Source organism: Phyllostomus hastatus, unplaced genomic scaffold, assembly GCF_019186645.2.
Source record: "Phyllostomus hastatus isolate PE091 unplaced genomic scaffold, TTU_PhHast_1.1 phas_scaffold_182, whole genome shotgun sequence".
Lineage (NCBI taxonomy): Eukaryota > Metazoa > Chordata > Mammalia > Chiroptera > Phyllostomidae > Phyllostomus > Phyllostomus hastatus.
The window spans coordinates 5,558,408-5,570,699 of NW_025334013.1; the positions used below are offsets into that span (position 1 = coordinate 5,558,408).

The 12,292-nt window shown below is 55.5% G+C and overlaps 1 protein-coding gene across 2 annotated transcripts in view; it reads left to right on the top strand.

Annotated features, from left to right (window-relative positions):
- The window catches only part of UBE4B (ubiquitination factor E4B), a 100,205-nt gene extending 89,434 nt beyond the window's left edge, over positions 1-10,771 (top strand). For both annotated transcript variants that reach the window (XM_045858900.1, XM_045858901.1), the window contains 5 exons: positions 340-474; positions 2,770-2,961; positions 8,643-8,817; positions 9,617-9,763; positions 10,051-10,771. In XM_045858900.1, the coding sequence (XP_045714856.1) occupies positions 340-474; positions 2,770-2,961; positions 8,643-8,817; positions 9,617-9,763; positions 10,051-10,112 (711 nt within the window). In that variant the 3' untranslated portion in view covers positions 10,113-10,771. The remainder of the gene's footprint in view (positions 1-339; positions 475-2,769; positions 2,962-8,642; positions 8,818-9,616; positions 9,764-10,050) is intronic.
- Positions 10,772-12,292: the final 1,521 nt, after the last annotated feature.

The following is a 12,292-nucleotide window of genomic DNA, read 5'->3' on the forward strand; positions in this document are numbered from 1 at the left end:
CAGCGCACACTAGGACACGGCGTGAGAGTCACTTGTTTCATCCTGCGTAGAGGCTGACAGTGACTTCTTTCGTCACAGAGCAAACTAAGCCTCCTGTGAGTCAAATAGTGTGCCAGGGCCACCTTGTCACCGTCCTGAAGGGTTCTGGCGCCAGAAGGGATGGACTTCGGCGATCTGGAGAATTCGCTGCCGCGGGTTGCTCTGTCCCTCCCTGAGCGGCCTGGCTCCGTGGGCCGCTTTTCCGCCGATGCGCTGACCGTGTTTTTCCGTCGCGCGGGGCGTGCTGGCCAGCTGACGACGAGCACTGACGTTTGTTTGGCATCTGCTCGGTTTTCCCAGGATCAGCAGCAGGCCCGCCAGTCCCAGCTGGCTCAGGACGAGCGAGTTTCGCGCTCCTATCTTGCCCTGGCCACCGAAACCGTGGACATGTTCCATATCCTCACGAAGCAGGTCCAGAAGCCGTTCCTCCGACCAGTGAGTAGACACCTCGGGGAGTTTGTTCTGTCTCTGGGGTCCCACGTTCGGAATCTGTCACTTGTAACTAAACAGAGTTGCTGAAATCCTGGGCGTTTCGGCATCACAGTCTGTGATCAGGGGAGGTTTATTACTGATTTTGCTCTCAGCTAGGCTCGCAGCCGCGGCCCTGTGGGTAGGCTGAAATCTGCAAACGGTCGCCTCCAGGTTAGTGCAATTCACTCTCTGCTCCGACAGCCCTCTGGATGTTAACGTTGAAGCTGTGCCACGTTTTTATCATCACTGATTCCTGCATTTTATTTATAGGGAAAGTAAGGTAACATCCATTGGAAACTATAGAACATTAAGCAGAAGTAACTGATGATGTATAAGATCTTTGTTTATCTTAGATATAGCTTTGTTACACTCGAGGGGCCAAAGTTTCATGAGAGCCCTAATTAAGGTTTATGACAGATCAAAGGTTGTCAAGAAGTTTGGCCTTGACATGATCCATAAAACCTGGGTCCCGTTTCTGAAGTCGAAGCTGAGTGACTGAACTGAGGGTCCCTGCTGTGCTGCAGCTGAACCCTGCCCGCCCCCGCCCCCCCCACAGTAGCGCAGTAGCACAGTAGTGCAGTATCGAGGCTCTTCAGGGCGAGGCCGAGACAAAGGTGTGGGGGGGCGAGGAAGGGGACTGAACTTGGGTGGTTAATTGCCTGAGTGGAGACACGTTTACAACGGAGTGTAATTGTGCTCTACACACCTTCCCTCCAGTTTCCGTATTCACTCTCTCCTGCTGCGTCATCGCCGCACCCTGGCCTGTGTGCCCCTCGAGAGATGAGGCCCCTCCCCTCCCCCTTCCGCTGTGCGTCTCTCCGTAAATTCATTCCTGTGCCAGCGCAGCGGAACGGGAAACCGCACGGAGCTCACCACTGAAAGCATCCGGACCCTGCAGCTGTTCGAACGCCATGGTCCAGACACTCGCCTCCCTCAGAGGGTTGCACATGGACTTTCTCTCAGCTCCACCTGTGAAGCCCAGGCAGTGACCAGGCCAGCTTGTGGGCCACACGGTCTCACCTGGGAGACCTCGCCGTGCCAAAGCACGCGCAGACAGCACTCAGCGTGCGTGTGGCCGCCCTTTACAGGAACAGGCGTCGGGCCGGCCGGGCCCGCAGCGAGTCGTTTGCCAGGCGCTGCTCTCGCCGCGTTAGAGGTCGCGTTCCGTGACCCCAAGGGCAGCGCCAGTTGACTGTCAGAAAGTAGGAAACGTGAAAGCTATTTAAGCCTAAGTTACTATGAAGCCCATATGCAGCTCTAAATTCTTCGTCGTTTAGAGGAAGTTACTGAAAGCTACGTCTAATCTTTTCACGTCGACGGGAATTAATTTTTTCCCAAGGCCTGGGCGTAGATGGGAGCGGGCTGCACACCGTCGCCACCATCTCCCGCCCCAGCCTCTGCCGTGCCTGCCTGGACACAGGACTTTCCCTCCCGCGGTGAAAGGAAAACAGATGACCAGCCCCGTCTTCTTCTTGTCAGTCCCTTAATCCACAAATTCCTAATTCAGTGCAGGAGTGCTTTGTGCAAAAGTAGGTCCCTGCAAAGCTGAGTTGAGGTTGGCTTTTGTATAAATCCAATGTTTAACTTTCATGAAAACCCTGCAACGAAAGGGGAGCCTTCTCAACTGCTTCCACGGCCGGTGCTTCCTCCGGTGCTCTCCCAGCCAGCTCTTCCCTTCCCAGCTCGCTTACAACCTGCCATCTCGTGGGGCTGCTGCCCTGGAGTCGTTTTCTGGCTGTTTCATTTAAGTTTGCTTTGTCTCACTGGCCAGATTTAAAGTTATTCAGACATAAATTGTATGGTGTGCTGTCTGAACTGGCAGGGACTTTTGAAATTTATACAAAAGTAATGTGTACAGTGATGGCTGAAAGAGCGTACCCAAAAACTTTTGTGACTTGTGTTATGATGGAATTTATGAATAACTTTCCCTCTTTTACCTGTTTCTTGCAAATTTAGAGTGACCCTTGTTTTTATAATTAAAAGCGTGACTTTATAAAAAAGGTTGCCTATTCTTGGTACTGACAAATATTCCATCAACCTGCAACAGTCTATTAAGTATTAGAATTATTGGATTAGAAATGGGAGGAAAAGAATTTTTTAACATAACGTTTTTCTTCAGCTTATAGTACACACAGTACGTACAAGAAATCCTTTCGAGATTAACCCTGCCCACTCCTGTCCCTCTGCTGTAGTGGGGGTTTTGGTCCTTGCCACTTGCCTCAACAGCATGCATTGTCCCATTATCCTGTGATTTCCTAGGAACTTGGACCCCGATTGGCTGCGATGCTGAACTTTAACCTCCAGCAACTTTGTGGTCCTAAGTGCCGTGACCTGAAAGTTGAAAACCCGGAGAAGTACGGCTTTGAACCAAAGAAGCTGTTGGACCAACTGACAGATATTTACCTGCAGCTGGATTGCGCGCGGTTCGCCAAAGCCATCGCTGACGACCAGGTCAGTGCCGAGGGAGCGGCGCTTCGGAGGGCGTCGGGGCCCGGGCTGCCGCCCTGGGCGGCCGGGGCCGCCCGCGCTGGTGTCCCGGGCAGGACCGTGCGGTTGTGTAGCCATCTATTCCTGGGTTTTCTCACTTGAAATCAAGGATACTTTTCAAAATGCAGTGTGGGGAAGTTTTAGCACCGTAAGTGGAAATCTCGACCATGGTGGCCAGGGGAGCTCGTCTGCGGTGGATGGAGATGAAACGGGGTTCTCCTTTGGGCGCGACGGCAAGCTTGGGCTCCGGGCCCGGCTCCGGGTGGGCTCTGGCCTCGGGCCGTGCTGAGGGCCCCCCTTTCCCGGGAATCCACTCCTTCTTCCCAAGTCCCCAGCTGCAGAGCCGCCGCTGTGTTTGTGGTCTTTCCGGTCTCGGACCTCGGCAACTGTCTCGTCACTCTCCCCTCCCTTTCCCCCTGTCCCCATGGTCGCGGCCATTTGTGTGCTCGTTGCCACAGCTACCAGTCCAGCGCAGGCCGCCCGTCCAGCCTCGCTTCTGGACGGGCCAGCGATCTCCCGCAGGGCGTCCCCTCCCTCTGTGTTCTCTGTCCTGCGTCACGGGAGCATGAAATAGCCACTGTTAGCTGGGCACCAAGTTTTAACCACTTTCGTGTTTTCACTCACAACATCCTCACAACATCCCGTGACACAGGTTCAGGTAGAGTCCCCGTTCTAGAAGGAGGCGCAGAGAGACGAAGGAGCGTGGGTGAGGCTGGGGCGGGGTGGAGGCAGGACGCCCGGCCCTGCGCCCGGCCCAGAGCCCGTCTTCCCGGCCTGACCGCGCTCTGCTTGAAACGCCCCAGAGCTCCAGGCTGGCTTCTGTTTCCCCGTCTTTGTCCACGCTTTCTATCCAAATACTGCATCTCAGGTTAACTGTTGGCAGACATTCTAGAAGGTTCTTTACCCATACTTCATCCAAAGATTCCAATGGGGAAGCGTAGGAACTTTGGGACATAAGCAACAGATGTGGTCTCGACAAAGTAAGTGCCTGCAGTGAAAAAAAACACACACACACGTCTGACTGAAGCAGTTTTCCCATCGGAAGTCGTCATAAAGGACAGGGTTAGGGTCTGCAGTTACTTGGGGGAGATGCCGAAGCGTCTGTCTAGCCCCCGCCGCGGAAGACTGCCCCCGTGTGGCTGGAAGAGGAGCGGCAGCCTGCGGTGCGGGGAGGGAGACGAGACGCTCCATGGTCAACGACGTGGGGCCGCCCGTCGGGCAGCAGGCAGCAGGACCCGGGCTCCGGCCGGAGGTGGGGCTGTGCGGGCCCCAAGGGACTCTCCCGGTTTTGTCGTGAGAGCCTTGGAAGTCGCCTAGCGCCCCCCCCCCCCCCGCTTCCCCTGCCCCGTCTTCCTGCGGCGGCCACTTCGCAAGTCACTGACGTGACACCGTCTGCAGCGGGAGCGAACACAGCGCACCCCGCGTGAGACGGTGGCAGCCAAGCGGGTGACGGAGTTGTGCTGCCAGCCGCCTTTCCTCGGCGACCAGCCGGACGTCCGCACAGCCTGGAGGTCCCGGTGGGTGGCGGCACCAGGCCTGAGTCAGAGGCGGCGGCTTCTGCCGTGACACCCCGGTCTTCTCGGGCGTCTGCGGGGCCTGCTCTTCCGAACCCGTGAGCAGACACGCGCGGTGCCAGCGACTCGGGGGAGGAGGACACGCGGCAGGTGGGGTGTGCTCCTCTGACAGTGCGCCGACTGTCCTGCCGGGCGTGTCTGCCTCTGGCGCTGTAAGCCGATCGGGGACCAGGTGACGTGATTGTTTTGGAAGAGGGCTTTAGGGGTGGAAGGAGGAGGACAGAGGCTAGATAGCCTCAGAAGACAGAGAGTAGAAGCTCATTTTCTCCTTCGGGGGCGCTGGTCTTGTTTGCTTTGGCTTGGTCTGGTGCGCCTTGTTTTCCTGGGACGACAAAGGAAGACGAAAATGGTAGCTGTTCAAGGAAAGAAGCTGAGAGACCTCTCTCCCTGCTCCGCAGAGAGGCTGAGAGCAAGTGTCCAGAAGAGGTGACAGAAGGTGCCAGTCCAGAGAGCCACAGAGCTTTCCACTCCTGAACCTGGGGAGAGAGTTCAGGGTGGGAGGTCTTAGGGGGACTCAGCCAGCCGCGTTGGGGACCACGTGGGGCTGTACCTCCACAGGCGGACCCCATTCCATGAACGGACTGCACTCCGAGGTTCCTGGAGCTGTTTCAAGAAAAAAAACTGCAAAGAGTCTGTCCAAGTCCACATAACATAAAATTAGCCAGTTTACAGTTCGGCCCTGGCTGGTGTGGCTCAGAAGATTGAGCACCAGCCTGCAAACCAAAGGGTCGCCGGTTCGATTCCCAGTTAGGGCACATGCCTGGGTTGCAGGCTGGGTCCCCAGTGAGGGGTGCGTGAGAGGCAACCACACGTTGATGTTTCTCTCCTTCTCGTTCTCCCTCCCTTCCCCTCTCTAAAAATGCATAAATCTTTTTTTTTTTAACTGCACAGTTTGGTGGCATTTGGTGCAGTCACACGTTGGGCAACGATGACCTTTGTCTAGTTCCAAACGTTTTATCGCCAACAAGAGGAAATCCCATGCCAGTGCAGCAGTCTCTGTCCGTCCCGCCCTCACCCCGCCCCGGTCTGCCTCCTGTCTCCATTTCACCTGTCTCTGGGTGTGCCTGTTCTCGTGTTCTGGGTTGGATATTTCACATAAATGGGATCACAAGTCACGTTGCCTTTTGTGTCTGACTTTTTTCACCTCACGTCACGTTTGTGAGGTTCACCCACGTGGTCGCGTGTGTTTCAGCATTCCGTTCCTTTTTGTGGCCGAATGGTATTTCGTTACCTGGGCGGAACATTGTTTACCGTGCACCATGGATTTCGGGCTGTTTCCACCCTTCGGCCGTTGCAGATGGGGCCCCTGTGAACGTTCGTGAAGAGCACTTGTTTGAACACCATTTTCAGTTCTTTTGGGTGTATGCTGGGGAGGAGAATCGCCGAGTCACGGTAATTCTGCGTTTAGCCTTGTGAGGGGCTGCAAACTGTGTCCCACACTGGGTGCACCAATTGACGGTCCCACTAGTTAACGTGCGAGGCAGGAACCCCCAACCCCCAGGCCGAGAACCAGACCGGTGCCCGTCCGGGGCCTGTCTGGAACTGGGCCTTACAGCCGGAGGTGAGCAGCAGGTCGGCGGGGATCCTGCAGAGCTTCATCTGTATTTACTGCCGCTCCTCGTCACCGCCCGAGCTCCGCCCCCTGTCGACCAGCAGATCAGCGGGGCACTGTTCTGTAGGAGCTCGAACCCTACGTACGAGGGATCTAGGTTGCGCGCTCCTTGAGAGACTCTAATGCCTGGTGGTCCGAGGCGGAGCTGGGCGCGATGCCAGCGCTGGGGAGGACTACAGACTCAGACCGTCGTTCACAGAGAGGCCTCAGTGCGCAGGGACCACAACGAATCAGTTGCTCACAAACTCATATCAGAGCCCCACCAGTGAATGGCAGGTGACACCTAGGCTGCTTCTGGGGGCGGGCTTTACAGTGGCAAGTGGGTTGATGTGCTTCAGTTGCTCAGCTGCCCCTGGCGGCCAGCTTTAAGTCAGAATCCGACGCCTGTTTCAGACCACGCGTGGCCTGCCCACTGTTTCATGTACCACTCCCGTCCCGCCTCTTTCCCCACACTGTGTGCCTGCCTCAGCCACGGTCGTCGTAAGCCTGCCTGCTAACCCTAGCATGTGGTGCACTGTGTAACTATTTCATTACACATTATAATGTAATAGCAACACAAATAAAGTACGCAGTAAGTGTGATGCCCTTGAATCATCCCGAAACCATCTCCCCGCCCCCCGCCCCACACATCCCCCCCCAGGTCCTTGGAAAACTGTCTTCCACAAAACCGACCCCTGTTGCCCAAAAAGACGGGGGACCGCTGGTAGAAGGGTTCCGAAGTCCGCTTCTCCGCGTCCCCAGCGGTGCTTGCTCTTCTGTTCCGTGTTTCACATAGGCACGCTAGTGGGAGTGAGGCGGTGCGTCACTGTGGTTTCAGTTTGCATTTCCCTAAAGGCAAATGCTGGGGCGCATCTTTCCACGTGCGTGTTGGCCATTCGTGTGCCGCCTTTGGAGAAATGTCTGTTCAGGTCCTTCACCCGTGTTTCAAATTGGACGGTTCGTGTTTTCTTTTCGCCTCCCGGCCCGGCTGGCAGGGGGAAGAGAGCGTGCCCGCTGGTGAGGGAGGATGCTGGGCGGGCCGGCGGGGACCCTGGAGTGGGAACCAGGCTAGTCCCCAGGGTCCTGCAGGCTGTAAGGTGCAGTTTAACCAGCGTGCCGTTTCTTCTCGCACAAACGACTTTAATTACTGGAACGCCCCGAAGCTCACGGCGAAATGGCCTCAGCAGTGTCTACAGCAGCACGCACGCTGCAGGCGTTCCCTGTACAAAACGTTTTGGGTTTGCCCCGTCGGCGTCTTCATACCACCCCTTGGCCACTTACCCCTGTGCCCCTTCCCAGAGGCGGGGGACTGTGGCTTATTAAAGCGGGCGCCAGATGAAGTGTTCGGCGAATCGTGTGGTAGTTTAGTTCCAGGAAACTGTAGCCCCGGCTCTCCGAACTTCTCCGGGTAGTAGCAGGCGGCGTCTAGGGTCGTGGCCAGGCCAGGCGCCTAGCCGGCCCTTTGCCCTTCCGCCCCCTGTCCCCTCAGTTGCAGGGACTCAATAAGGGGCGGGGCCGTGTGCTCCTCCTTGGAGACTGGAGTTACGGAAAGAAAGGAGGAAGGCCGGGTGAGGACTCGGAGTGCAGGTCTCTCGGAGAGGGAGGTGCTGAGGTGAATTTCTGTTCCTTCATAGCCGTACGCACAGGTGTCGGTGCAGGTTCTCAGGTAGAAGTGACCGACCGGTCACAGTTAGGGGCTCACGGGTCGTCACTCACTCTCGTCCTCTGTTTGCATCATCGTCACTGCATTGGTCCGTGGCCATTGTTTTTGCTGTGAATGCCAGTCCGGGTACATTTTGACCATTTGCAGCGGCAGTGATCGCTGTGAACCAGGCGCCTTTTACACTGAGGAAGCGGCTCAGCGTGGGGAGGGGTTTGCCTGAGCCCGCCCAGCGGGCAGGTGGCAGAGCCAGGGTTCAAGTCCAGGTGTGTCGGGGTCTGTGATGGGTTTGTGTCCCCTGGACCATGCCCTGCGCCCTCGGAGGCATGTCCGTGTCCGCTCCTGCCATCAGAGCGCCTGGCCGGTCGTGGTGTTCGCCGAGAGAGCCGGAGGGGTTGGGGGCATTCGATCACGGACCCCAGCGGGTGGTTCTCGCGCTTCCTTTGGGGAAAGAGCTGAAACTTCCGCCTCCTGTCAGGCCGCCACAGCACGGTGCCTGGCGAGGGCTTAGATTTCCTTCTCGTTCATATTTAAATTTTAAAATACGTGTTTGCTGTAAAAATAATTCAAACGTTTTTAAATTCCACTCATTTGCCTCAATCCTGAAGCCCTCCCCAGAGGTAATGAATGACCTCGTACAGTGTGGTGTGTGTTGTTCCAGTCTTTATGTGTGTTTATTTATATACACACACGCGCGCATCGTAATCTTAGGGTGGTTTTTAGGAAGATGCATCAGTAGATCGCACTTCCGGTATTTCTGCAGCTCGCTTTCCCCCTGTAAACTGCATTTCCATCTCACGTTGTCTGTTCCCGCCCACAGAGGTCCTACAGCAAAGAGCTGTTCGAGGAGGTCATCTCGAAGATGCGGAAGGCCGGGATCAAGTCCACCATCGCGATAGAGAAGTTCAAGCTGCTCGCCGAGAAGGTGGAGGAGATCGTGGCCAAGAACGCGCGCGCTGAGATCGACTACAGCGATGCTCCGGACGAGTTCCGAGGCGAGTGGCCGCTTTTCTCGGTCCGAGCCCTGTGCTTGGACTTAGCTGGAGACGGCTGACGCTCAAAGAGGACGTGACGCCCTGACCGATGCGGCTCGGCTGGGCGTCCCTCCAGAGAGCCGAGGGTCACCAGTGGGTTCCTGGTCGGGGCACGCGCCTCGGCTGCCCCTTCCGCCCCCGGTTGGGGCGCCTGCAAGAGGCGACCGATCGATGTGTCTCTCTCACATCGTATTTCTCTCCCCCTCTCTCTAAAATTAAAGAAATAAAACCTTTAAAAAAGAAGAGGGGGCATTCTGTGCTTTCAGCTTTCTAATGGTGTACTGTGGTTGCTCTTTGAGACTCTGTCCGAAATTACATTCGCCTGCTTGTAGTTCCTGTTGTAAGCGAAGAGGGGAGAAAAGTTCTTCAGCCTGATTTCAAACCAGGCAGCGACTGAGAGCCTTCCAAGGCCGGTCCGCCTGGCCTTTGCGGGTGAGGGCTGGCGTTTTCCCAGAGTGCTGAGAAGCCCAGACGAGGGGTCCGGCCCGCCGTCCTCGCTGCCGCTGGGCTGGGCCCACACTTCTCCTCCAGGCCCCTCCCAGCGGCGGCTGAGGAAGGCTGCCTCCCCCGCACCCCCGGGCGTCACGTGCACTGGCGTGCTGACTGCCCACGGAACGTGGGGGCCCTGCCGGGCCGTGGGGTTGCCACTGCCGTGGATACGTGTTTTATCTTCCACTGCCAGGAGGGGCTTGGTTTTGCTGCGGTTTTCAGTTGCGGGTCCTATTATTGGGTGACCGCGTGCTTCGCTTTGTCTCTTCAGACCCTCTGATGGACACCCTGATGACCGACCCGGTGCGGCTGCCCTCGGGCACCATCATGGACCGCTCCATCATCCTGCGGCACCTGCTGAACTCCCCCACCGACCCCTTCAACCGGCAGACGCTGACCGAGAGCATGCTGGAACCAGGTACGGGGGCGGTGGCGGCGGCGGCACCCCCGTCAGTGATGACTCCAAGGGGGGACTGCTCAGATCCAGGAACTCCGTGGTTTATGGCACTTAACGGGAAAGACGCGAAACGTTCTTTGCTCTTTTTTCTAGAAGTCTGGTTCTTCTCACGTCCACTTTCTTTCTTCTTCCGTCTCCATTTCACCGAGCGAATGAATGGCCTTGTCTTCCCATTGTTGTGGACGACGGCAGCCTCTCTCGGGAAGAGCCCGCCCCGCAGGCTTTAACCTTCCCCGTTCTTTCCTCAGTGCCGGAGCTGAAAGAGCAGATTCACGCCTGGATGAGGGAGAAGCAGAACAGCGATCACTAGACCGTCCCCCTGCCGCCCTCTGCCGGAGGCAGCCGAGGCCAGCGAGGCGAGCGGAAGCCGCGTCGGCGGTGCGGAGGCCCTTCGCACGCGGGGGCCGGGCGTGGCGCGTCCGCCGAGAGCCCACCCACAGCGACCACACTGTGGCCATCTGAACGGACACGAACGAGGAGAGGAGCCCGATTCCTGTACATATATTTAAGCGACAGACACGGCCAGAAGCCCGAGGGACACACGTGACGATCGACTGCCCGCGTAAGGAGACACACCCTTCGTCTGTCACGACCGGGGGCTTCGGCGGCGGAAGCGTTTCAGCGATGGATGATGAATGGGTCTGGGCCGCACCCCTCCGTTCTTTTTCCCCCTAAATCCACTACCCATTGATTTCATTGTGATTAGAGAACCTTGGACATTTTGCTGCTAAAGAATCTTCCCCCACCCCCTTCCCGACCCTACTTGCACTGCTGTGGATTTTTTTATGAGAAGCAAAAACAAAAAATAAATCCCTTTCCCTGGCCCTCCAAACATATATTCTGTGAGATAACTGTGCCTGCAAAAAAGTGTTAATCCTGGGGTCGTATTTTTATATCATATTCACATATTTGTTTTTTTAATTGGTGTTAGATGACATGATTAATAAAAAAGGCAAGATATTTTCAGAATTTGAATTTCAGTTCTTATTTTTTTTCTTTTGAAATGTCCCTTTAAATTTTTTTTTTTATTCTAAGCAAAATGAAGAGAATCCTGTCGCTTTAGTCCTTGTCATGAGCCTTCTCTTAGGAACCGAGGGCGCAGCTGCAGCCGGGGGGTGTCTCCGTCTGTTGGGGTGCTCGTGACGGGGCTCAGTGGTGGGGGGGGCGGTGCTTGAACGCTCCTTGACAGCTCGACCTTCCCAGGTATCCTCGGAGGGAACGCAAGTTCCTGTACTCCCGAGTCTGTGAGTCCAAGGCAGGGGTGTCCTGTGTATGGTGTGTCCTTTGGGGCTTGGCCTTATCAAAGCAAAAAAGGGTGCAAGGAATGGGAGGTACGTCTGCTTGTAAAAACACACAGGCAAACACACCCACACACGCGCACAGAAACACAAGAGTTTTTTGTATTACCGCTCCCTACTTAACATACTTGAATTCTCGAATTTCCTTTGGGGTTAAAAAAAGGATTTGAAACCATAAAGTGTTTTTGAAGAAATTAAGTTTACAAAAGCATCCTTTTCTTTTTCTTTTTGCCCCGCTCCACAGACAATGTCCTCTGTTCAATTCCAAATGCAAACTACAATAAACGGTGATACACATTTAGAAGACATCTTCTTTGAGTCTCTTCTTTCTGCGGAAAACAGGGGCGGGCGAGGAGCGAGAGCCAGAGGAGTTGCACGTGGTGAACTATCTTTCCTGCAGCCCGTGAGCAGTTTCCGTCTTCAAAGGAAAAACTTCCGGATGTGTGTCCATCTCAGTGCTCCTCCATGTGGTTCTCACGCCACCATTGGCTCGTCTGAGGGGGTTGAGCTTTGTCACCTTCCGACCTTCTCCAGTTGCTCCCTTATCTAAAATCTCTTTCCCCTGACCTTTGGAATTCTCGTGCGAGTCCAAGCCATTTCACAAGCGTTGTCTCAGGCATTGCAGTTTTTAGAACCGTGTCTGCCAGCTCATGGGATAATACTGGGGAGCACTTCACAACATGGCACTTACTGGGTGCCAGGCACTGTGCAACGGCCTTTTGTGCTGATGGTTTCACCCCCCGAGAAGACAGTACTGTTATCTTTGCATGTCCAATGGCCAGGGTGTGGGGCATGGAGAAGGTAGGTGACTTGCCCAAGGTCTCCTGGCCCGTTTGTGGAAGAGCACGTGTCCAGGCCTGAGCCCATGCCCTCAGCCACCCTGTCTACTTGAGTATGTTTGGACTAAATCACTTTCTCTCTTTCAAAAAAAAAAATAATAATAATAATGCACTCCTTGTAGTAGAAATGTTAGAGAATGTAAACACAAGGAAAATGAAACACACCCATAATTCCCCATGCGGACAATTCTGTTAGTTTACCTTTTAACATTCCATGCCCAACAGCTGGCTTCTTCGCCTGCCTTTGTTTCTGGAACCCATCTCATGCCTGTGTGGTGTTCGTCTTCTCTCCGGCCACATTATAATCCTCACAGGCACCGGTCCTGCCGTCGTATTCGCCTGTCCCACGCATC